Source organism: Anomaloglossus baeobatrachus, chromosome 1 (assembly GCF_048569485.1).
Source record: "Anomaloglossus baeobatrachus isolate aAnoBae1 chromosome 1, aAnoBae1.hap1, whole genome shotgun sequence".
NCBI classification, from domain to species: domain Eukaryota; kingdom Metazoa; phylum Chordata; class Amphibia; order Anura; family Aromobatidae; genus Anomaloglossus; species Anomaloglossus baeobatrachus.
The window spans coordinates 822,172,016-822,198,029 of NC_134353.1; the positions used below are offsets into that span (position 1 = coordinate 822,172,016).

A 26,014-nucleotide genomic window follows, 5' to 3' on the forward strand; every position below is an offset into this window, starting at 1 on the left:
TGTGGCTGCTTGCAATCACAGACCCTGTCTGTAGGTCACTGTAGATTGGAGTAAAAATAAATAAATAGTCGTAGAGTCCCCCCCATATTATGATACCCAGCACAGATAAAGCATACGGCTTAAAGCTACAGCCACCAGCTGTGCACTTAATTTGGGTGTGTAATAAAATAAGAGGAACCACATGTGGAAGAAGAATGAGTGGCCCCAGAAGCAGTTATAGACGCCCCCGAGATTCGATAAGTATAACGCACTTGCTTTATTTTTTTTTTTTATTTCCCAAGTTGCCGAAACCAGTTAATCAACCAGAATTCCCTGAGAGCTCCAAGCCTGGCACCCGAATACTTTTGAAATCGCGCGAATCCGGACTTTTATAGTCCAGGTCCGGCCATCACTACTCATGAATATGCTGGACTACCTGGCAGCACACCAAGTAGTCCTCTAATGATAATCTACTGCTGATTAAACAGTGATTTTATCAAAACTACACTGGGCAGCCCAGTAAGTGACACACCGCTGGAATCAGGATCTCTGCCCCTACGTTACACTGCTCTCAGATTAGGTGGCAAAAACCAGGTGACAGATTCCCTTTAACTAGTTTTGTTGTATATTGAACTTTTTGTTAGACATTGAATCGTTTTTGGGAAAAGATATAAAATGTCAAATGCGATCATGAATAACAGTTTTACTTTTGTGATCTGAATAAATGGGAACAATGGATTTTTTATTCATTATTTCATTGCATTGTTCTAGACACTGAAGTAAAGACGTTTTTTTCACCCTTATCTTATTTTATAACAAAAAACTGTAGGCAGGGTGTTTTAAGTAGAGCCTGCTTTTCCTAATCTTCCTTAGGTGAAAGGAATTGTTATAATAGAAAGATTTTTTTTTTTCCAGGAGGTACCATGGGATAGGCATAGGCAGCCGTGCTCTCGCTGCCCTTTTATCAGTGGTAACATTTTCCTATTGTAAAAAGTCATCACAAATGAACAGAGAATATAGAATGATGGCAGTCATATTGCCTGTTTAGAGCTTTCAGTGTTCTTTAAAAACTTAATAAAGGTCTCTACTGAGGTTGGATTAAAAGAACCTGTTAAGAAGGCAATTGCTTCCCAAGAGATAACCTCTAATGATAAGAAAAAGGGGAAAAAAGTGTTATTGCTGCTTTCACATTGTCAAGACAGAAAGGTCTCTGTATCTTTGTCCTACAAATGAATTTTGAGAATAATCTCATACTGCTTGGAGAGATAAAAATCCAGGTACTTCTTGCCTGCCAGCATCTTAAATTTTCACTAAGGATTTGATAAGGGATTAGAAGTTTTCTATTTGTGCTGGCTGCATAGTAGGTGTGATCAGACGCCTGCCAGAATAAGGGTTTGTAGGCACACGTGATTGCTGAATCCTATATAACTTATTTTTAGCAATTTTATCGGTACAAATTTTATTACATCTACAGATGCCAATCTACCGACAGGGACAATATCTTGTGCTTAAACATAAAAATATAAAGGGATAAAATATATTTCTATTTTGACTTTCATTATGCACAAGACATGCCATTTACAGAACCACAAAATGCAACAATGTAGTATGCCATAGTATTAAAGGGAATCTGTCACCAGGTTTTTGGCACCTAATCTGAGAGAAGCATAACGAAGGGGCAGAGATCCTGATTCCAGCGATGTGTCACTTACTGGGCTGCTTAGTGTAATTTTGATAAAATCAGTGTTTTCTCTGCTGCAGAGCTAGCAGTTATACAGAGCTCATGAATAGTGATGGGTGAACTCGCAGATATTCGAGATCGGCGGGACTAACCGGATTTTTTAAAAAAAAAATCTCGTCCAGCCTGGAATGGATCCCAGGTATCTGGCCGGACACCGGTCCACATATAAGTCTATGAGGACCCGAATCTGGTGCTTAAAATGGTGGTAGAAGGGATAGGGGGATTAGGGCAAGCACGCTGTACTTACCGAGTTTCCAATGCGGCTGTAAATGCTTCTGGGCCACTCATTTTTCTCCAGGGCCTCTCATTATTGCTCATGCATATTTACTATTTCCCCTGCCCACCGGCAGTCTTGGCGTCTGTGATTGGTTGCAGTCAGACAGTGCCCGCAGCCTGTGGGACTGTGTGTCTGGCTGCATAACAAAGGGGCAGAGATCCTGATTCCAGCGATGTGTCACTTACTGGGCTGCTAAGTGTAGTGTTGATAAACTCACTGTTTAATCAGCAGGAGATTATCATTAGAGGACTACTTGGTGTGCATGCAGATATTCCTGCATAATCATGAGCTCTGTATAACTGCTAGATCGGCAGCAGAGAAAACATTGATTTTGGAATCAGGGTCTCTGTCTCTACATTATGCTGCTCTCAGATGGTGGAGCAAAAACCTGGTGATAAATTCCCTTTAAATATATGATTTAAATGTCTAAATATTGTAAATAATCTACAGAACTACCGCCGCTGCAATATTCCCAAATCAACTATTCACCTTTTTTGTGTTTAGGGAGTCGGAGGATGGATTCCAATGATGACAATATTAAAGAAAACATTATTCTGGATGAAAGTTCCTTGCTAATGAACGAAATGGTATGATTTTTGGAGCCTGTTATGATGCTGTTTTTTCTGTGCTACTGCAGTTTTCACAAGCTCCAATTCACTATATAAAAGTCCATAGGTGTATGTATACCAGCCTGTTAAGGCACCCCTCCAGCGGGGTTTTTTAGTTTTTCAGTGCTGGAGTGACGCTTTAAATCTAAAGCACCTGCCCCCAGTTTTATACTCACCCTCCGGCATTTTCATGCTTTTTCAGCATTGTTTTGATCCAACGTCGCCATCTTGTGTCTGTGGCTTCTGACTGGCCTTGAGGTCAGTAGTTACGTCACAAGCTCTCAAGCCATAACAATGCTCTCATAGATTTGTATTAATTTGTGACCTCCAGCGTGCTCCATGAAGTGAGTGAGTAGATTTAAAGGGATGGTTTGCTAGCCACTTCGATATAATGTTGAGAAACAAGGCTTCTCTCAAATACCTTGTGTTGGCAATGGTGCCTGTGAGTGGCGCTATTGTGGTCCACTCATCCCCATGAAGTGACCTCCTCTAGGCTCCGTGACCTCTGATATCTAGTGATATCACATCAACTTCCAATTAACCTGACACCATCAAGGTCGGCTCCAGTCTTTGTCAGTGACCGGGCTGTGCGCAGCATTTCACTGCTCGTCACAGCCCAGCATCTTCCTGCTCCTTCACTGCAGAGCGCCGCAAGCAAAAGTGATGCTGGGCTGTGATGAGCGGTGAAACGCCGCCCACAGCCCAGTCACTCAGGGAGACTGGTGCCCTCCTCAGTTGACATAACATCACCGGACATCAGAGGTCACGGAGCCAAGGGTCATGCGATGGGGATGAGCGGACCGCAAAAGCGCCGCTCACTGGCACTATTCCCAAAACAAGGTATTTGAGAGAAGCTGTTTCTCAACGTTATATCGTCGTGGCTTGCAAAAATAAGTAGTGAACCACCTCTTTAAGGCATCACTCCAGCCAGCGGTGCAATAAAAAAACAAACACTAAAGTGGTGCTTTAACACGTGGCTAATTTGATTATTCTCTCTTTACACCATATCATGTTATCGGCGGCACATAACGTTTACACTCTGAACTTACTGCAGGTGATGTGCTGCCGATTACTATGACTCCTTTGCCGGCATGAACAATCTGTACACCAAACAAATGAGCATTTTGCTAGTTCATTGGGTGATCTCTGTTTACATGGACTAGTAATCGTGAGTGAGTGGTCCAACTAGTGTAAATGAACAATTAGATGCTCTTAGTAGCCAACTTGATATTTTAGTGGCTAACCATAGGCACTTGTAGCTTTAGGGGTACTTTGCACACTAGGACATCGCAAGCCGATGCTGCGATGTCGAGCGCGATAGTCCCCACCCCCGTTGCAGCTGCGATATCATTGTGATTGCTGTCGTAGCGAACATTATCGCTATGGCAGCTTCACATGCATTTACCTGCCCTGCGACATCGCTCTAGCCGGCGACCCGCCTCCTTCCTAAGGGGGCGGGTCGTGCGGCGTCACAGCGACGTCACATGGCAGGCGGCATAAAATATAAAAAAAGCAACAATAAGAGGATAATGTCCTCCAAAAATCAAGTATTACTCACAGCAAGTTGGGCTGCAGTGTGTACATCGCCCTGGCCAAAAACCGATGCTCTAGCAGGATACAGCTAAACCCCCACTAAGTGGAGGCACCACAGGTGCAGGAGAAGCAGATCACACACACACCTTCATGGAATGGAGGGGAGGTGACTGCTAGATGATAAAACTGCACACAAGTGGCTTGCATAGAGCGCTGTTCACATGCAGATGACACAGTCACAAACCCGCAGCCTATTAGGTAACGCCCTTCTATTAGATCAGGCGGGCTGCCAAGCCGTACTCCACTGTATATCATGCACGGACAGACACTCTACAATGCAAGGCCCAACAGAAAGGGGCCTGGCTGTATCCTGTACAAACAAAAAAATATGAGGTTTTTGTTGGTATTTATGGCCATAAAACGTAAGCCTACACCCTCGTCAAGGGACCTCATGTCTGTAGGTCCCTACACTAAATATAAAAAAAGCAACAATAAGAGGATAATGTCCTCCAAAAATCAAGTATTACTCACAGCAAGTTGGGCTGCAGTGTGTACATCGCCCTGGCCAAAAACCGATGCTCTAGCAGGATACAGCTAAACCCCCACTAAGTGGAGGCACCACAGGTGCAGGAGAAGCAGATCACACACACACCTTCATGGAATGGAGGGGAGGTGACTGCTAGATGATAAAACTGCACACAAGTGGCTTGCATAGAGCGCTGTTCACATGCAGATGACACAGTCACAAACCCGCAGCCTATTAGGTAACGCCCTTCTATTAGATCAGGCGGGCTGCCAAGCCGTACTCCACTGTATATCATGCACGGACAGACACTCTACAATGCAAGGCCCAACAGAAAGGGGCCTGGCTGTATCCTGTACAAACAAAAAAATATGAGGTTTTTGTTGGTATTTATGGCCATAAAACGTAAGCCTACACCCTCGTCAAGGGACCTCATGTCTGTAGGTCCCTACACTAAATATAAAAAAAAAAAGCAACAATAAGAGGATAATGTAGCCTGCCTGATCTAATAGAAGGGCGTTACCTAATAGGCTGCGGGTTTGTGACTGTGTCATCTGCATGTGAACAGCGCTCTATGCAAGCCACTTGTGTGCAGTTTTATCATCTAGCAGTCACCTCCCCTCCATTCCATGAAGGTGTGTGTGTGATCTGCTTCTCCTGCACCTGTGGTGCCTCCACTTAGTGGGGGTTTAGCTGTATCCTGCTAGAGCATCGGTTTTTGGCCAGGGCGATGTACACACTGCAGCCCAACTTGCTGTGAGTAATACTTGATTTTTGGAGGACATTATCCTCTTATTGTTGCTTTTTTTATATTTAGTGTAGGGACCTACAGACATGAGGTCCCTTGACGAGGGTGTAGGCTTACGTTTTATGGCCATAAATACCAACAAAAACCTCATATTTTTTTGTTTGTACAGGATACAGCCAGGCCCCTTTCTGTTGGGCCTTGCATTGTAGAGTGTCTGTCCGTGCATGATATACAGTGGAGTACGGCTTGGCAGCCCGCCTGATCTAATAGAAGGGCGTTACCTAATAGGCTGCGGGTTTGTGACTGTGTCATCTGCATGTGAACAGCGCTCTATGCAAGCCACTTGTGTGCAGTTTTATCATCTAGCAGTCACCTCCCCTCCATTCCATGAAGGTGTGTGTGTGATCTGCTTCTCCTGCACCTGTGGTGCCTCCACTTAGTGGGGGTTTAGCTGTATCCTGCTAGAGCATCGGTTTTTGGCCAGGGCGATGTACACACTGCAGCCCAACTTGCTGTGAGTAATACTTGATTTTTGGAGGACATTATCCTCTTATTGTTGCTTTTTTTATATTTAGTGTAGGGACCTACAGACATGAGGTCCCTTGACGAGGGTGTAGGCTTACGTTTTATGGCCATAAATACCAACAAAAACCTCATATTTTTTTGTTTGTACAGGATACAGCCAGGCCCCTTTCTGTTGGGCCTTGCATTGTAGAGTGTCTGTCCGTGCATGATATACAGTGGAGTACGGCTTGGCAGCCCGCCTGATCTAATAGAAGGGCGTTACCTAATAGGCTGCGGGTTTGTGACTGTGTCATCTGCATGTGAACAGCGCTCTATGCAAGCCACTTGTGTGCAGTTTTATCATCTAGCAGTCACCTCCCCTCCATTCCATGAAGGTGTGTGTGTGATCTGCTTCTCCTGCACCTGTGGTGCCTCCACTTAGTGGGGGTTTAGCTGTATCCTGCTAGAGCATCGGTTTTTGGCCAGGGCGATGTACACACTGCAGCCCAACTCACATGGCAGGCGGCCAATAGAAGCGGAGGGGCGGAGATGAGTGGGACGTAAACATCCCACCCACCTCCTTCCTTTCGCATTGCAGCTGGGACGCAGGTAAGGAGATGATCCTCGCTCCTGCGGCTTCATACACAGCGATGTGTGCTGCCTGCTGGAACGAGGAACAACATCGTACCTGTCGCTGCTGCAAAATTATGGAAATGTCGGACCCTACACCGATCATACGGTAACGACGCTTTTGTGCTCGTTAATCGTATGTAAAAGGATTCACATACTGTGATGTCGACAGCGACGCCGGTATGTGCGTCACTTTCGATTTGACCCCACCGACATCGCACCTGCGATGTCGCAACGTGCAAAGTACCCCTTAATTTATAGGTGAATTATCCCTATAAGATTGATCTATATAAAGTACATAGGCTCAGGCTTCCAATAAGAGAATTAGGTCCGTGTCTCTTGCACATTAATTTTGATGTGTTAAAGAGCCTTTTCCATCCACAGCGCAGCCCCGGATGATGCTTCGTTTCAGAGCCAAAAAGGAAGCAGCGGGGAGTAACAGCAACCACTGCCAGTTGATGACTATTTCTTTGAGAAGGAAGGATAGGGAATTTATAGTTTAAATTATATTAGAAAAGTGGTTAATTATTAAATTATATAGTTAGTCATACTGTATAGTATTAATTTAGTTTTGGAAAGCTAATTTAAAAGGTATTGTCCCACAAACAAAGTTCATTTTAATCAATAGACTTTCGAATAATAATAAGTTCCACAATAATAATAATAATCTTTATTTCTATAGCGCCAACATATTCCGCAGCGCTTTACAATTCAGGAGGATCATATACAAACAAGTAACAGTTATCGAAAATACAACATTTTAAAGGGAAAAAAAGACAACCCTGCTCGTGAGAGCTTACAATCTACAGTGAGATGGGGGGGGACAAGGTACAAGTGCTTATTTACAATGACAATTGAATGTGTTAAAAATGTTTTTTCTTCCTGAGCTGAGATAATCTTATAAATGTGTCCCTGCGATGTACTGTGTAATGGCCACACAGGGACATGTTCTGGTCATACCACATCTCCTGGGCTGGGGAGGAAGAAAAGGGGTATACAGACAGGACAGCATGGATTTGCAGTTGATTTTTTTATGTTAGGTAAAACCTGTGTAAAAACAGACAAATAAATGTTTTACTTCACAGAAAGCAGCAGCTGTGAGGCTCTTTTGTTCTATCTGTATACTCTTTTGTTTCTTCTCTTGGCCAGGAGATGTGGTATGACTATGACAGTGCACGGTCAGACACAGCCATTACACAGTACATAGCAGGGACACATACGGTATATAAGATTATCTCAGCACAGGAAAAAAAATGTAAACACATCCAATGGTGGAACTTATTATTTTTCCAAGATCTATTGATTAAAATGTACTTTGTTTATGGAAAAACCCCTTTAAGTGCCAATTTGAACTTTTAGCTGCTTCATTCTCTGAATCAGTAGGTTCCAGAGGCTGGATCCCACCTATCGTAAAGCGATGGCATATCCTTCGTTGAACGATCAAACATTTTCACTCTCAGTGACTAGAAGATCTGCCCCCCAATCTGTTTAGTTTGCTAGGGTATGGAAGATGATGGCCTGACGGTAGATCAGGAGAGAATAAGGAACAGTTTTGACAAACGTTTTCCTGTTTGTATAGTAGGGAGTTACATAATTAGATAAATCTTTAAATATAATCTAAAACAATTCAGCTGTAGAGTAAGATGGCCGTGTATTCTGACTTGTTGATCCTATAACATTGCAAAATTGAATTATATCCCCTCAGTTTATTTTTTTCATGTTATTTTTTGTACAATTTGAATTACAGCCTACCTTGAAATTTGGTTGGAGAAACAATCTTAAACAACTCTCAGTTCCACTAATGAATAGTATTAGGAATGAACTGGAAACGGTGACCACGTGTGTTCTCCAGAGCGATCAGGCAGAATTCTCCAAAACAGGAAGGTCCCAAATGGACCTTGTACACATCTCTAAGACCTACGAGTGCTATGGAACCATCTCGGAAAAGCAAAAGCCAAAAAAAGTTGCTAAGGTAAGTTTTACAACACATCTACAAGCAATATTCGTAAAACCCACATGATTATATTGACTTTGTGTAGTTTTTATTACATAAAAAAAAATCTACTCATAATTCAAAAAATGCTCAATTCATAAAATGTTCAGTCCAACAAACAAGAATGCGGTTCTGCACTACCTTGTTGAGCTCCTTGCGGTGCCAGGGAGGAGTGAGCTGGTCGATTCCTTCCGTTATGTGGGTCTCCGGTGCACGTGGAAAGAAGGCAGATGAAGTTTTCAAGCATCCATAGGAGTAGAAAGTCAACGGCACATCCAATAAGTTTCCCAAAAGGGCTTTATTTTAATTCCATGTGTGCATTAAAAGAGTGGGCAGAGAACTGGGTGCAGGTTTCTATAGGACGACAGCAGTTTCGTACCTCTTGGTACTTTGACGTGTTCTCTGCCCGCTCATTTAATGCACACATGGAATTAAAATAAAGCACTTTTGGGAAACTTACTGGATGTGTCATAAAATGTTCATCTTAATATCATGGTAAGCGTCATTCTGACATAGGTTCTCCAAGTATACAAGTCTCATGAGTTCTATTTACCGTAGTAATATATATTGTTTGGTGAAATCTGGTCACAGATCAGTTTTAAAGTGATTGTAACATTTTTTCTCATCACTATTTTTTTGTGCCATGTAATCATAGCCCTTATTGTAGTATGAATGTATTAATTACTAAATCTATAATTTTATTCCCAGTTTTGCTTTGACATTATGGAAGAATACGACAAGCTGTTCCCACTGGCTTTGGCATGCAGATCTGATTCACTATATGACATAAGGAGTCACTTTGTAGATGCATTTAGCAAAACTGCATCTTCAATACTAACCAGACTGGAAGAATGGAGATCACAGGTGCCAGACAACGCTCCTGTACGCACATCCCTGGTTGTCCTGTCTTCTGCCGCCCACGTCTTATACCATGCATCGCACTATAATGAGCAGATGAGTAAGAGGTAAGGGTGACTTTTTCTTACACTGTGTTCACATTAGTTCTACAGTGATAAAAGGGTCATAGCTGTTATTTTCCTATTGTGATCAAAAATGAAATTGGCCTGATTTGCGCTGTAGGGGTCAGAAACTCCTTTTGTGAGGTAGCTTGGTAAGTTGCATGCGACTTGTCTTATACATTAAACACACAAAAGGTCTGTTTTGTTTTCTAATAAATAAAAATAGTGGTATTCTTGTATTTTGCAGTTCAAATTTGGAGAGAAAAGGGTTAGTAGACCGCACTGCCATAGAATAGAGGATCCATGTAGAAGAAATTATTTTATTTGTCTACGCGTTTCAAAGCCTTATCGGTTCTTCCTCAGGACAAATCATATACAAACATCAGCCATATCACAGGGTATATATAAGACCAGAAAGGGGTCTACAACATTCAAGAAAGGCTTGTCAGTACCTTTCAGGTGTGACTTACAAACAAAAATCGAAACATTAAAAAGACATTGAAAAAGAACATTATTCATACAATAATAAATAAGAACATACGCAATATCCTATATCAAATCTGTAAGGAAAATAAAATAGTAAAAATACAGTATTTTTTTAAATAAAAACATCTGTTTTTAACTCTTGTATTTTGGATATTCTTTGTATTCTACCTTAGCTGCATTCATCCATTCACTTAAAGGGGTGGTTCACCCCTTTTCATTACTGGCCACATCGATATTATGTTGAGAAACAAGGTTGTTCTCAAATACCTTGTGTTGCCAATTGTGCCAGTGAGCGGCGCTATTGCGGACCGCTTATCCCCTTCTCGTGACCCCCGGGCTCCGTGACCTCTTATGTCCGGTGATGTGACATCAACTGAGGCGGCCCGCAGTCTCCGTGAGTCACTGTGCTGTGAGGTGGCGTTCCACCGCTCATCACAGCACAGCACCTCCCTGTTCTCTCCTTCACTGCAGAGAGCCGCAAGTAGGAGCGATGCTGGGCTGTGACAAGTGGTGAAACGCCGCTCACATCGCTCTCTGTGCTGCCGCCTAGCGCTGTCCTTTGTGCTGCCGCCTAGCGCTGTCCGTTGTGCCGTCTAGCGCTGTCCGTTGTGCCGCCTAGCGCTGTCCGTTGTGCCGCCTAGCGCTGTCCGTTGTGCCGCCGCCTAGTGCTGTCTGTGCCCGCCACTAGTGCTGTCCATGCTTAGCATCTCCTGTGATGTATACACCCCTCCTGTGATGTATACGCCCCAGCCTGTCCTGGGATATATATGCCTCAATGTTTCCTGTGATGTATATGCGCCCCAGTGTCTTCTGTGATGTATATGCCCCAGCTTCTCCTGGGATGTGTATGCCCCCAGCCTCTCCAGACCAAGACAAACCTGGAAAAGCAGTTGTGAGAAACAAAATGATCAATATCACCGAACATCACAGCCGCTCCGGCCACCACATTAGGGGTGAGTTAATTAATTGTTTGACCAAATATAGCCTGGTCGTTTTCAAGTTGATAATTTGGTGCGGCCCCCGAAGGTTGGTAGAAAATTCCAAATGGCCCCCGGCAGTAAAAAGGTTCCCCACCCCTGTTATAGACTATCATCTTTGGCTATCTCATACATAAATTTGACTTGAAACTATTTAGCGTATAATTAGTTATGCCGATTCTTGTCATGTCACTGTGTTGTAACTCTTTTGCTACTAAAAAAATAAATTATAATTTTTTATTATTTTGTTCGTGTTTTGTAAATCCACCTTTTGGCTTTCAACACTGCCTGAATCCTTCTGATCATGCTCCCAATAAGATTCAAGCTTGTCTTGATCAAAATCTGATCCCAGGCCTTTCCTACACGTTCCCAATGTTATAAAAAGAAGAGCAACCAGAGTGTTTATAGGCTAAAAAAATTGAATCCAAGGAAATATTTATCAAAAAGCACAGACAAATATAAATACACATGAATAGAGGCAATAAAGGGAATGAGTGCTACCTAGATGGGAATTAAGAGGGGGCAACACCCACAGCAATGACTAAGGTAATCAATATCCAGCAGCCCCAAAAAGCCAATCTCTATATACACCACACAAAGACACCCATACTGTGTTTAACTCCTAACAGTATGTGGAGAAACCCAGTAGTTACATACAATTTTATTATAGTAGTGAGGGAGAAAAGGTATACCTTCCCTGAAGAAGCTGTGACTATCCGAAAATGCGAAATGCGCGTGAGAAGGAGTGTCTTGATGCATGTGAGAAGCTGAGTGAGCTTTTACTTTATGGGTCAAGTATCCAATACTTTTGACAATGAAACAATAAGTTCCTCCACCAAACTTGACAATTCCTTTAATTTCTCAATCCGATAGCCCCCTTTTCCCTTGTTTCTTCCAGACCCATTTACATCCATCAGAGTCTAGTCTATTGACTTTTGCCTCATCTCTACAAATCACCTGTTTCCAATCTTCTACTGTCCACTTTTTGTACTTTTTTGCCAACTCGATCCAATACTTCTTATAATAATCTTGAAGTCGACACTTCTTCACCTTTTTCAGGCCATCATTCCAAACTTGTGTAACATGCATCACACAGTGCTTACATGGACATCTGTGTGATCTCACTATTATGAAGCATATGAGTCCCCTCCACTACCGTGTTTATTGTGCCAGAACTGATAGACCTTGTGATGAGCCAACTTGTTGACTCCAATATTTTGTCTGGACATCCACCTCTTGGCTTCTGAATGAATGGACTGACTACATTTCGTATTCTTCCAACTATGATTGCACTCACATGATGCAGTTTGGCTATTTAATTGGCCGATAGACCGCTACTGATGAACTGGATGACGCTGTTTCTCTTTTCATGAGAAATCTTCATGCCTGCTTCTCCCAATTTAAACCATTGACCTTTTGTTTGAGAATCAACCTAATAACATACTGAGCGATTAGAGAATGTGAAAACAGGTTGTAGTATACAGGAAGAAAAAGATTTTTGAAACACCAGGAGCAATACAGTAACAATGCAGTGATATGACAAGAATCTGCATAAATAATCATATGCTAAATAGTTGCAAGTCAAATTTATGTATGAGATAGCCAAAATGATTGTCTATAAAATGAAGGATGTATCATGCTCAAAACTGTAGTGGATGAAAGATATGGAGCCTGAAATTCAAAAAGTTCAAAACCTTGTTACCCTTTTGGTCATCTATCTAATGTATTCAGTAAAAAACCCAACCTTTTGAAGACTGAGACACTTGAAAAGGTTAAGTAAATGCTTTTAGGCATTTTCCTGTGCTGCTAGACTTTTGGCCAACACAATCTCTTCCCCTTATCCTAGGATCCTATCATACTTTTTTTTTTGTCCATGTGCTATTCTGGTCCACAATGGACCAAGTCAACTCACTGGACGAAGGACGAAGCAGCAAAACACCAGTGCATTAACCTACTAGGTAACTTGATAGTTCTGTATATAGAGCCTCCTATATACAGTGTAAGTCCTATACCGCTTCCTTTATACTTTATGACCCCCACATTGCCTCCTATAGACATTTTGAAGCCCCCACATAGTCACCTATATACATTATAAGCCTCGACACAGCCTCCTACATCCATACAAATATCCCATACACATAAAAAACACCATATACATCTCTCCTTTTCTGCTGATGCTCTGCTCCGTCCTTTGGTGCAGTGACGCTCCACACAGAACACACGATCATGTGATGTCATCGCGTCTGCTCTGCTGTGCGTCACACTGATTGGTGGAAGACTGAGCCAACGGCCCTCCTCCACCAATGTGTTCACTGATATCTGCATCTTTTGGATCCAACATGTGACATCGGGCAACAGCGGCTGAGGAGGCCACGGTGCAGCTCACGGTCAATTGGTTTCAGCCCTTCGGCTGTCTCAGTCCACGGGCCACACTGCAACAGCCAGAGGGCCGGATCTGGCCCGTGGGCAGCACTTTGCCCAGCCATGTTGTAGACCCTTTTTTCAATAATATGACAGTTATCAATGGCACAAGTCATAAAATTAATATCATCAGGTCTTGGTCCAGAGGATGGAGTCTAATGAAACGTGCAGGGCATTTTTCCCACACCTCACTAAGGTCTGCATACATAAGATATCTCCATTCCACAAATGTGAGTTGAATAATTTGAATTTTGGTGACAACCTAGGGTGCAGATTTGAAAAAACAACATGGGCTGCAAACACCGATCCATCACACAGCCGATCCATCACACAGCCGATCCATGACACAGCCGATCCATCACACAGCCGATCCATGACACAGCCGATTCATGACACAGCCGATCCATGACACAGCCGATCTATGACACAGCCGATCCATGACACAGCCGATCCATGACACAGCCGATCCATGACACAGCCAATCCATCACACAACCGATTCATGACACAGCCGATCTATGACACAGCCGATCTATGACACAGCCGATCCATGACACAGCCGATCCATGACACAGCCGATCCATGACACAGCCGATCCATGACACAGCCGATCTATGACACAGCCGATCTATGACACAGCCGATCCATGACACAGCCGATCCATGACACAGCCGATCCATGACACAGCCGATCCATGACACAGCCGATCCATGACACAGCCGATCCATGACACAGCCGATCCATGACACAGCCGATCCATCACACAGCCGATCCATCACACAACCGATTCATGACACAGCCAATCCATGACACAGCCAATCCATCACACAACCGATTCATCACACATATGTCTGAATTTCAGCTAAAAGACAGTACATTAAATATCCTTTTCTTGTGGAGCTTTTATGTCTTTACAAGAAATAAAACATTGTCATTAAAAGCAATGTAATGAGATTTTAGTTTGCAGATAGTAATTGGCTTGGATAAAAAAAGAAAAAGAAACATGAACAGTTCCCTTTGATGCTTTACTTTATCACAGGGGCCTACTCTGAATGGCCACAATATTAAAAAAAAACCTGCACTTTCAAGATTGATGAGTGATTCCCATAGTTGAAATAAGGTATATGACCCCAGATGGCAGCATAAAATCAAGTAGTTTTTTCGTGGATCAGTTTTAGCATGTTTTGGGAGAAAAACATACCTTAATAACTGAGTCCCCAGCAGCTTCTCCCCGCCGGGCCCTGGCTACCCTTGATTGACAGGTCTCTCTCTTTATGTGCATGTAAGGAAAGACACATCAATCCAAGGCAGTGGGTGAGCAGAAGCCATCGGAGAATCGCATGTCCAAATAGTCTACAGTGCGGCTCTGTTCTCAGGTGGCTATTAAAGTATGGTTAAACATACCTGGCTGTAGATAACACAGCCAGTGCTTGATAAATGCTGCCCATGGATTGAGAAGCATGTTTGAACCAAGAAATGCCAGTTAAAGATGCTTTCCACCTTCTTCAAAATGCTTGCAAATCATGGAAAATAACAAAAGCAAAATGGTAGAGAATTCAGCCTCCCCAAGTCCAGCATCTGCTCTTGACCACTGATCTGGTCTCTTTGTCCAGGCTCCAACAGAGATATTATGACTACAGTGCACACCACCTCTGCAGTCAGTCAGGGAGCTCTTGTGATGGAGGCTGCACAAGGTGCTTTGCTCAGTAATTGGCTGCAGTGACGAAGTGCATCTAGACTTCAATATCACTGCGACAGGTAAAACACATAGATCAGAAAGAGAACACCGAGTGAACACTGAAACCCGGGCAGGGTGAGTGTCATCTTGCTTTATTTTACTTTCCTACAAGTATTTGAAGTCCATTATGTTGAAAGTGGGGAAAGCCTTCGATGTGCCCAAATGCACAACTTATGGTTTTTAACTATGGATGACCTGTAACGGCAGATGATCTGTTCCAGAGCTATTGATGTCTATGGTGAACAGAAAGGTAAAACTCTAGCAAGCAAAAGAGCAATAAAAAATGATCAATGAGCAGTGGAAACATTGCCTGAACAGTGGAACCTAGATTTCTGTTGCACCATGCAACCTATACAAAAAACTCCACAAAAAACTCAATATACTAAAATAGATATCTTTATTAATATTAATCAATAAAAAGAGATTTTTAAAAAAAAAAAATTCAAAGGAGAAGAGGACACAAAAAGGAACCTTGGTCCATGCAGTAATAAATAACATGAAATTCTTACAATTCATATCCACAGGTAATCACATAAAGATATCTATTTTAGTATATTGAGCTTTCTGTGAGAGTTTTTTGTATAGGTTGCATAGGTCTTTAGCTCCCTGTTTACTGATTCTTGGTCGGTTGTAGTACATTCATGGCCAAAAGTTTTGAGAATGACACCAAAATTATTTTTTCACATGATCTGTTGCCCTCTGGTTTTTAATTGTGTTTGTCTGATGTTTACATCACATACAGAAATATAATTGCAATCATATTATGAGTGCCAAAAGGTTATATTGACAGAATGAGTTAATGCAGCAAGTCAATATTTGCCGTTTTGACCCTTCTTCTTCAGGACCTCTGCAATTCTCCCTGGCATGCTCTCAATCAACTTCTGGACCAAATCTTGACTGATAGCTGTCCATTCTTGCATAAGCAATGCTTTCATTTTGCCAGAATTTGTTGGTTTTTGTTTGTCCACCCGTCTCTTGATGATTGCCCACAAGTTCTCAATGGGATTAAGATCTGGGGAGTTTCCAGGCCATGGACCCAAAATCTCTATGTTTTGTTCCATGAGCCATTTAGTGATCACCTTTGCTTTATGGCAAGGTGCTCCATCATGCTGGAAAAGGCATTGTTGGGCGCCAAACTGCTCTTGGACAGTTGGAAGAAGTTGCTCTTGGAGGACATTCTGGTACCAGTTTTTATTCATGGCTGTGTTTTTAGGCAAGACTGTGACTGAGCTGATTCCCTTCGCTGAGAAGCAACCCCACACATGAATCGTTTCAGGATGCTTAACAGTTGGCATGAGACAAGACTGGTGGTAGAGCTCACCTCTTCTTCTCCTAATAAGCTGTTTTCCAGATGTCCCAAACAATCGAAAAGGGGATTCATCTGAGAAAATGACTTTACCCCAGTCCTCAGCAGTCCACTCCCTGTACCTTTTGCAGAATATCAGTCGGTTCCTGATGTTTTTTCTGGAGAGAAGTGGCTTCTTTGCTGCCCTCCTTGAAACCATGCCTTGCTCAAAGAGTCTCCGCCTCACAGTGCGTGCAGAAGCACTCACACCATCCTGCTGCCATTGCTGAGCTAGCTCGGCACTGCTGGTAGTCTGATCCTGCAGCTGAAACAGTTTTAAGATACGGTCCTGGCGTTTGCTGGTCCTTCTTGGGCGCCCTGGAGCCTTTTTGGCAACAATAGAAGCTCTCTCCTTGAAGTTCTTGATGATGTGATAGATTGTTGACTGAGGTGCAATCTTTGTAGCTGCGATACTCTTCCCTGTTAGGCCATTTTTGTGCAGAGCAATAATGGCTGAACGTGTTTCTTTAGAGATAACCATGGTTAACTGAAGAGAAACAATGATACCAAGCACCAGCCTCCTTTTAAAGTGTCCAGTGGTGTCATTCTTACTTAATCATGACTGATCGCCAGCCCTGTCCTCATCAACACCCACACCTGTGTTAATGGAACAATCACTAAAACAATGTTAGCTGCTCCTTTAAAGGCAGGAATGCAATGATGTTGAAATGTGTTTTGGGGGTTAAAGTTCATTTTCTTTGCCAATATTGACTTTGCAAGTAATTGCTGTTAAGCTGATCACTCTTTATGACATTCTGGAGTATATGCAAATTGCCATTAGAAAAACTTAAGCAGTAGACTTTGTAAAAAATTAATATTTGTAGCATTCTCAAAACTTTTGGCCATGACTGTAGTTTTTGTTGCACTATGCTAATGGATCAAAATTTTGCACAACCAGCATGAAGCGAAGAAAATTTTCTGCTGTGTCAACAAATCAGGCTGATGGAGTAATGTAGTTGGGAATATTGTCTAGAGGTTCTTAGTTACCGTTTAGATTAAAGTGTATAACCTGCACATCACGGTGACCTTAAGTAACACTGCACCCAAGTGGGAGTCATCGGGTGCTCAACAGAACCCATGTTATAAGTAAAAGCCCCATTGTTTGTCAGCCATAGCAAGAATGTCTGCCTCATAGCACCAACACTAAATGACCTAATCATAAACACTCACATTTAACAACAAAAATAAACATTTTTATTATCTTTTCGCACAATGAATTGAAAGTGCTATATCCTCAGAGGACAAATTGAGAGTAAATAGTCTGTATGAGTGGATGAAACCACCCGGTCAGTTGTCAACAGTTCAGGCTGGTAGATGTGGAGTAATGGGGTGGGGAATGTTTTATTTTACTGGCAGAGTTCACATTACTTTCGAACCATGTATTATTGGCTTCTTCGGTTCTTCCAGCTGAAGCCCTGAAAATAGGGATTTGGATGGAAACGCGGATGGAACCATTCACTAAATCGAGGTAGTTGGGGTCACTGTGTACTTCTTCTGGCCTCTGTCTTGGAAGGGTCCTTTTTTTGGTGAGCATAGGAGCGCTGTCTGGCCCTTTTAGTTTATATGAAAAAGCTCAAGCCTTCATCAGCCAAAATCAATATTCATCAGACGTGTGTCCTCATCTCAAAGGAGAGTGGTAGACTTTCTATGCATTTTAGAAAGGAAGTACGGAAATTTTTCCAAATCTTGTAAACTGTGTGTATATAGGAAAGCCTCCACCGATACTTTCTACATAAAACTGATGTTCCAGTTAATTCAATCTCTACTAATATAAAAGTGGTTATTGCATACCGATGTGTTCAAATGCCAAAAAATAATAAATAATATAGTGGATTTTCATTTTGCTAAACATTTACACTAATATGCTATGACGACCACATGCCTGACATTATTACTATTTAATGTATCCATCTTTGATCGTCATCTCTTTTTATTTCCATAGACCCTTGTTTCTGGCAGTTATAAAGCGATATCAGGAATTTATCAGCGATCTCCAGATTCATGTTACAAATTACTGTGTTAATGTTTGTGCTACGAGCCTTTTACTGGATGCGGAGAGTCACCACTGGGATGACAACAAAGCTTTTTATGAGGTGCGAGTGTAACGCCAATATCCTATGATTGTATTCTGTTATATTTCATCGGCCATGTTATAGGGAAGTCAGACCATTGGCTTTCCTACCGGTTTGTCTCTCCCTAAAGACACATTTATCCTATAGACAGAAACTTGTATTCTGACTCAATTGGAATCATATGAACATTATAATATTGTGAAATCCTAAGAAACTTAGATTTTAAGCACTTCTCCACTGCCTTTCAACTTTTTTTGTGACGGTATAATATACATTTGTAGTTTATTCATTATTTCTTCAATTATAAACCAAACTTACAAAATATCTTACCACAAAGACTTTCAGGATGAAAAATGACATGGAAAAAAATAACAATGACACTGAAAATAAATACAAAACATATAAAGATGACTAGCGTAAATTTCATTCTTCATGAAGTTAATTCATCCATTGCAAGTACAGGTATTACTATACTGGTTTAATTACCGTATTTTTCGCTTTATAAGACGCACCTGATTATAAGACGGACCCCCAAATTTGGTGAAGGAAAAGAGAATTTTTTTTTTTAATGTTAAATGGGGTCCATCTTCTAATGCCAGTCTCTGTCTAACAAATCATATAGGGTATATGTCCCTCATAGCCCCCCATCCTAAAATTAGCCCCCTTAATCTGGATATGGCCCCCTTATATTGAATATAGCCCCCTTGTGCTGGCACACGTTCCCCTGTGCTGCCTTTGTCCCCCTATGGATTGCACATGTTCCCTGTGCTGCCTATGGCCCCCTATGGATTGCACACATCCCTCTGTGCTGCCTATGGCCCCCTATGGATTGCACACGTTCCCCTGTGCTGCCTATGGCCCCCTATGGATTGCACACGTTCCCCTGTGCTGCCTATGGCCCCCTATGGATTGCACAAGTTCCCCTGTGCTGCCTATGGCCCCCTATGGATTGCACACGTTCCCCTGTGCTGCTTATGGCCCCCTATGGATTGCACATGTTCCCCTGTGCTGCCTATGGCCCCCTATGGATTGCACACATTCCCCTGTGCTGCCTATGGCCCCCTATGGATTGCACACATTCCCCTGTGCTGCCTATGGCCCCCTATGGATTGCACATGTTCCCCTGTGCTGCCTATGGCCCCCTATGGACTGCACACATCTCTCTGTGCTGCCTATGGCCCCTTAAAGATTGCATACGTTCCCCTGTGCTGCCTATGGCCCCCTATGGATTGCACATATTCCCCTGTGCTGCCTATGGCTCCCTATGGATTGCACACATTCCCCTGTGCTGCCTATGGCCCCCTATGGATTGCACACATTCCCCTGTGCTGCCTATGGCCCCCTATGGACTGCACACGTCCCTCTGTGCTGCCTATGGCCCCCTATGGATTGCATACATTCCCCTGTGCTGCCTATGGCCCCCTATTGATTGCACACATTCCCCTGTGCTGGCTATGGCCCCCTATGGATTGCACATATTCCCCTGTGCTGCCTATGGCCCCCTATGGATTGCACACATTCCCCTGTGCTGCCTATGGCCCCCTATGGATTGCACACATTCCCCTGTGCTGCCTATGGCCCCCTATGGATTGCACACATTCCCCTGTGCTGCCTATGGCCCCCTATGGATTGCACACATTCCCCTGTGCTGCCTATGGCCCCCTATGGACTGCACACGTCCCTCTGTGCTGCCTATGGCCCCCTATGGATTGCATACATTCCCCTGTGCTGCCTATGGCCCCCTATGGATTGCACATGTTCCCCTGTGCTGCCTATGGCCCCCTATGGACTGCACACGTCTCTCTGTGCTGCCTATGGCCCCTTAAAGATTGCATACGTTCCCCTGTGCTGCCTATGGCCCCCTATGGATTGCACACATTCCCCTGTGCTGCCTATGGCCCCCTATGGATTGCACATGTTCCCCTGTGCTGCCTATGGCCCCCTATGGACTGCACACGTCTCTCTGTGCTGCCTATGGCCCCTTAAAGATTGCATTCGTTTCCCTGTGCTGCCTATGGCCCCCTATGGATTGCATACATTCTCTTGTGCTGCCCAGGGCCCCCTATGGATTGCACATATTCCCCTGTGCTGCCTATGGCCCCCTATGGATTGCACACATTCCCCTGTGCTGCCTATGGCCCCCTATGGATTGCACACATTCCCCTGTGCTGCCTATGGCCCCCTATGGACTGCACATGTCCCTCTGTGCTGCTTATGGCCCCCTATGGATTGCATACATTCCCCTGTGCTGCCTATGGCCCCCTATGGATTGCACACATTCCCCTGTGCTGCCTATGGCCCCCTATGTATTGCACATATTCCCCTGTGCTGCCTATGGCCCCCTATGGATTGCACACATTCCCCTGTGCTGCCTATGGCCCCCTATGGATTGCACACATTCCCCTGTGCTGCCTATGGCCCCCTATGGATTGCACACATTCCCCTGTGCTGCCTATGGCCCCCTATGGACTGCACACGTCCCTCTGTGCTGCATATGGCCCCCTATGGACTGCACACGTCCTTATGTGCTGCATATGGCCCCCTATGGATTGCACACATTCCCCTGTGCTGCCTATGGCCCCCTATGGATTGCACACATTCCCCTGTGCTGCCTATGGCCCCCTATGGACTGCACACGTCCCTCTGTGCTGCCTATGGCCCCCTATGGATTGCATACATTCCCCTGTGCTGCCTATGGCCCCCTATGGATTGCACATGTTCCCCTGTGCTGCCTATGGCCCCCTATGGACTGCACACGTCTCTCTGTGCTGCCTATGGCCCCTTAAAGATTGCATATGTTCCCCTGTGCTGCCTATGGCCCCCTATGGATTGCATACATTCTCTTGTGCTGCCTAGGGCCCCCTATGGATTGCACATATTCCCCTGTGCTGCCTATGGCCCCCTATGGATTGCACACATTCCCCTGTGCTGCCTATGGCCCCCTATGGATTGCACACGTTCCCCTGTGCTGCCTATGGCCCCCTATGGACTGCACACGTCCCTCTGTGCTGCCTATGGCCCCCTATGGATTGCATACATTCCCCTGTGCTGCTTATGGCCCCCTATGGATTGCACACATTCCCCTGTGCTGCCTATGGCCCCCTATGGATTGCACATATTCCCCTGTGCTGCCTATGGCCCCCTATGGACTGCACACGTCCCTCTATGCTGCCTATGGCCCCCTATGGATTGCATACATTCCCCTGTGCTGCCTATGGCCCCCTATGGATTGCACACATTCCCCTGTGCTGCCTATGGCCCCCTATGGATTGCACATATTCCCCTGTGCTGCCTATGGCCCCCTATGGATTGCACACATTCCCCTGTGCTGCCTATGACCTCCTATGGATTGCACACATTCCCCTGTGCTGCCTATGGCCCCCTATGGATTGCACATGTTCCCCTGTGCTGCCTATGGCCTCCTATGGATTGCACATGTTCCCCTGTGCTGCCTATGACCTCCAATGGACTGCACACGTCCTTATGTGCTGCATATGGCCCCCTATGGATTGCATACGTTCCCCTGTGCTGCCTATGGCCCCCTATGGATTGCATACGTTCCACTGTGCTGCCTATGGCCCCCTATGGATTGCATACGTTCCCCTGTGCTGCCTATGGCCCCCTATGGATTGCATACGTTCCCCTGTGCTGCCTATGGCCCCCTATGAATTGCATACGTTCCCCTGTGCTTCCTATGGCCCCCTATGGATTGCACACATTCCCCTGTGTTAGATATCGCCCCCATGCTGCTGCCCATAGTAAAATAAAACACTCTTTCCTTACCTCCTCCAGCGCTGATCCCCCTCCTGTCTCCCCCCGTGCTTCTGTTCCTCCACGTCCTGGTTCTTGGTGCCGGTCATGTGATTGGCACAGCAGAGTGATCTCATCTCTGCATGCCTGCCTGCGAGCGGCAGCGTTTGATCTCCTGCTCCCGCTCATATAATATGCACAGCCGCTGTCCATCACCGTGGACCTGCCCCCAGCAGCGCTCCAGAGCTGTCCCCAGCTCCCCTGGACCCTGCAGTGTGTGGTAAGTAAAGTCTATTATCAACCATAAATAATGAATGGACATACATAATTTTGTGAATATAGAGGCAGACACCTCATTGAAGAGATTAGAGCAGAAGTGCATCAGTTCTTTGTTTCTTATATATACATATAAGTCCCCCTAAATGAAGGATATACAGCTCTGGCAAACATTAAGAGACCACTGCAAAATGTGCAGTTTTTCGGATTTTTCTCTCTATAGATATATTTTTGAGTAAAATGTAAATTCTATAAACTACTGACAACATGTCTCCGAATTTCCAAGCAATAAATTTTGTATTTATTTTCTGAAAATGAGAAATGGTGAAAATAACAAAACAATGCATTGCTTTCAGACCTCAAATAATGCAAAGAAAACAGATTAAACTTTGCGAAGGACGTATCAATCAAGCCACATACAATGTTATCCTGGAAAAACAGTTGCTTCCTTCTGCTCAGGCAATTTTCCCCAACTCTGAGGACTGGTTTTTCCAGCAGGACAATGCGCCATGCCACACAGCTAGGTCAATCCATGTGTGGATGAAGGACCACCACATCAAAACCCTGTCATGGACAGCCCAATCTCCAGACCTGAAACCCATTGCAAACCTCTGAAATGTAATCAAGAGGAGGATGGATAGTCACAAGCCATCAAACAAAGAACTTCTTACATTTTTGCACCAGGAGTGGCATAAGGACACCCAAAAGCAGTGTGAAAGTCTGGTGGAAAGCATGCCAAGACGCATGAAAGCTGTGATTAAAAAATCATGGTTATTCCACAAAATATTGATTTATGAACTCTTCCCGAGTTAAAACATTAGTATTTCGGTTTCTAAATGATTATGAACTTGTTTTCTTTGCATTATTTGAGATCTAAAAGCAATGTATTATTTTGTTATTTTGACCATTTCTCATTTTCAGAAAATAAATACAAAATGTATTGCTTGGAAATTTGGAGACAAGTCAGTAGTTTATAGAATTAAAGAACAATTTACATTTTTTTCTCAAAAATATACCTATAAAGAGAAAAATCAGAAAAACTGAAAATGTTGCAGTGGTTTCTTTATTTTTGCCAGAGCTGTATAAATACCACTATAACATTGAGAGGTTAGTATAAAAAATAGTATATAATATAGCAATAAATATACAACCTGTTGTAAAGATACAGTGCTAACTAGTCCTAAAAGTACATGCTAGGATTGCACAGATCTAGAGAATATCATAAGATAAATGTATGGAGAATACTGACTAAAGGCTGCTTTACATGTGTTGATTTCTCGTGCGATCGCATTTGCGATCGCACCCTCCCCCATCGTTTGTGCGGCACGGGCAATTTCTTGCCTGTGTCGCACAATGCTGTAACCCCTCCGTCACACGCACTTACGTTCAAAACGACGTCGCTGTGGGCGGCGAACATCTTCCTGAAGGGGGAGGGACATTCGGAGTCACAGCGACGTCACACAGCGGCCAGCCAATAGAAGCGGAGGGGCGGAGATGAGGGGGACCTAAACATCCCGCCCACCTCCTTCCTTCCGCATTGCCGGTGGCCGCAGGTAAGCTGCGTTCATCGTTCCCGGGGTGTCACACGGAGCGATGTGTGCTGCCTCGGGAACTATGAACAACCAGACGTTCGATTTTTTTGAAAATGAGCGACGTGTTAACGATGAACGAGAAGGTGAGTATTTCTGCTCGTTCACCGTCGCACGTAGCTGTCGCACGCTACGATATCACTAACGATGCCGGATGTGCGTCACATACGACGTGACCCCGCCGACATCTCGTTAGATATATCGTGGCTTGTAAAGCCCGCTTTAGTGTGAATGCCACAGTGTCTCCACGTCCGACGAATGTTTCACCTGTGCTTCTTCAAAGGTGCGGGTCTGTGACAATGAAAACACCATTGTTATTATATATTTTTATGATACCTGTACTTTCAATATGACTGAATTGATTTTTAAATGTTTTTAAATTATTGTGTAATCATGTATGTTCTAAGAAAGATAATTGAATTTTACACTAGTAATTTGTAGTTCTTTTTATAGGTTTTGTATTTCTTCTAGTATGTAATGCTAGTAGTTGGCCCTGGTGTAAAATCTAAATCAGCTTTAGGTTTGCATTCTAAGTGGCTTCCAAACCCTATTGTTCCCCAACTTATTTCTTTGCCTTTAGCTGTATTGATATCAGAATATACTAATTTGGCGTACAGATGATGGAAGTGATCAGTCAGCACCTGTCTCCTTCTTTGAGTGTTATGGTTGTCAGCACAATCTCCTGCAGCAGCTTATCCCTATTGTTCGTGAAACTCAGGTACTGTCAATTTCATTGCCATCATCTGACCTTCCAAGAAATGTTCTGATATTAATGCAGCTAAAGGCAGGAATATCGGTTGTGGAAAAGCCGGGGTTAGAATTCACTTAAGCTATGCTCAGATAGCGTTTTAACCTATGTTCATTGGCTCCATAGGGCCTTTTGACTGAATCCCTTGAAAACAGAATTCAGACGTATGTGTTGACAGGGCCATTGACTGTAATGATGCAAACTGATTTACTGTGTGCTCCATTGAACATAATGTTTCCTGTATACACCTACTGCAGGCTCCAAGACGCACTCGACTACGTCAACCCTATGTGTTCAGCCAACAACAATGGCTTCTTCAGGGGTCATCATGTTGCTGAACCCTTGAAGAAGCCACATTTGTTGGCAGAATGCATTTGTATTATCCCTGTTTAATGCTCACTAATCTTATGATTATCTTCAGTATTTTTGATGTATAGTATTGTGGACCGTATGACATCAGCTCGCAGTTTTGCTTTATTTGCTTTCAGACATGTAAACCGATTGGTTGGCATCGAAGGTATTGCCTGGTTGGTGTAAGCTTTCTCATACAAGGACACTGTTTTTACACATTCCCAAATTATTTTGTTCTACTAAGTCCCTCCCTACAATTACTATAGCATTACAGTTGTCAGATGGATAAATAATGGTCTGTGTAAAGATAATATTTTGGAGGTTTATGTGATAGAGCCCAGATGTTAGTTTCTTGGTGTAGAAGCGAAGTAAAACCTCACATCTGTTTATGCTGTACTGGCTTACAAAAGAGCAGATGCTAGTGAGGAGAAAGTAGTTTAGAATAACAAAAAGGTCAAAAGAAGTGAATGAGTGTAGACAAGTGATCATAATAAGACGGTAAGGCTGTCTTGTCTATGTGCTTGTTGTCAAACGATGGAACGATTAGTGGCACATTCATACCTATATTGGTAAAGTTTGAGTGGTTTTTTTTTAGATTTGGCTATCTTAGGAGGGTATCTGTTTTTGCAGGTAACTATTACTGTGCAGAATTATTAGGCAACTTAATAAAAACCAAATATATATCCATCTCATTTGTTTATTTTCACCAGGTAAACCAATATAACTGCACGAAATTTAGAAATAAACATTTCTGACATGCAAAAAAA

The 26,014-nt window shown here is 43.5% G+C and overlaps 1 protein-coding gene across 6 annotated transcripts in view; it reads left to right on the top strand.

Annotated features, from left to right (window-relative positions):
- Nucleotides 1–26,014, top strand: part of KIAA0825 (KIAA0825 ortholog) — a 785,365-nt gene that overhangs the window by 219,043 nt on the left and 540,308 nt on the right. For all 6 annotated transcript variants that reach the window (XM_075325095.1, XM_075325097.1, XM_075325094.1 and 3 more), the window contains 4 exons: nucleotides 2,502–2,584; nucleotides 8,291–8,515; nucleotides 9,245–9,501; nucleotides 18,404–18,554. In XM_075325095.1, coding sequence (XP_075181210.1) covers nucleotides 2,502–2,584; nucleotides 8,291–8,515; nucleotides 9,245–9,501; nucleotides 18,404–18,554 — 716 coding nt within the window. The remainder of the gene's footprint in view (nucleotides 1–2,501; nucleotides 2,585–8,290; nucleotides 8,516–9,244; nucleotides 9,502–18,403; nucleotides 18,555–26,014) is intronic.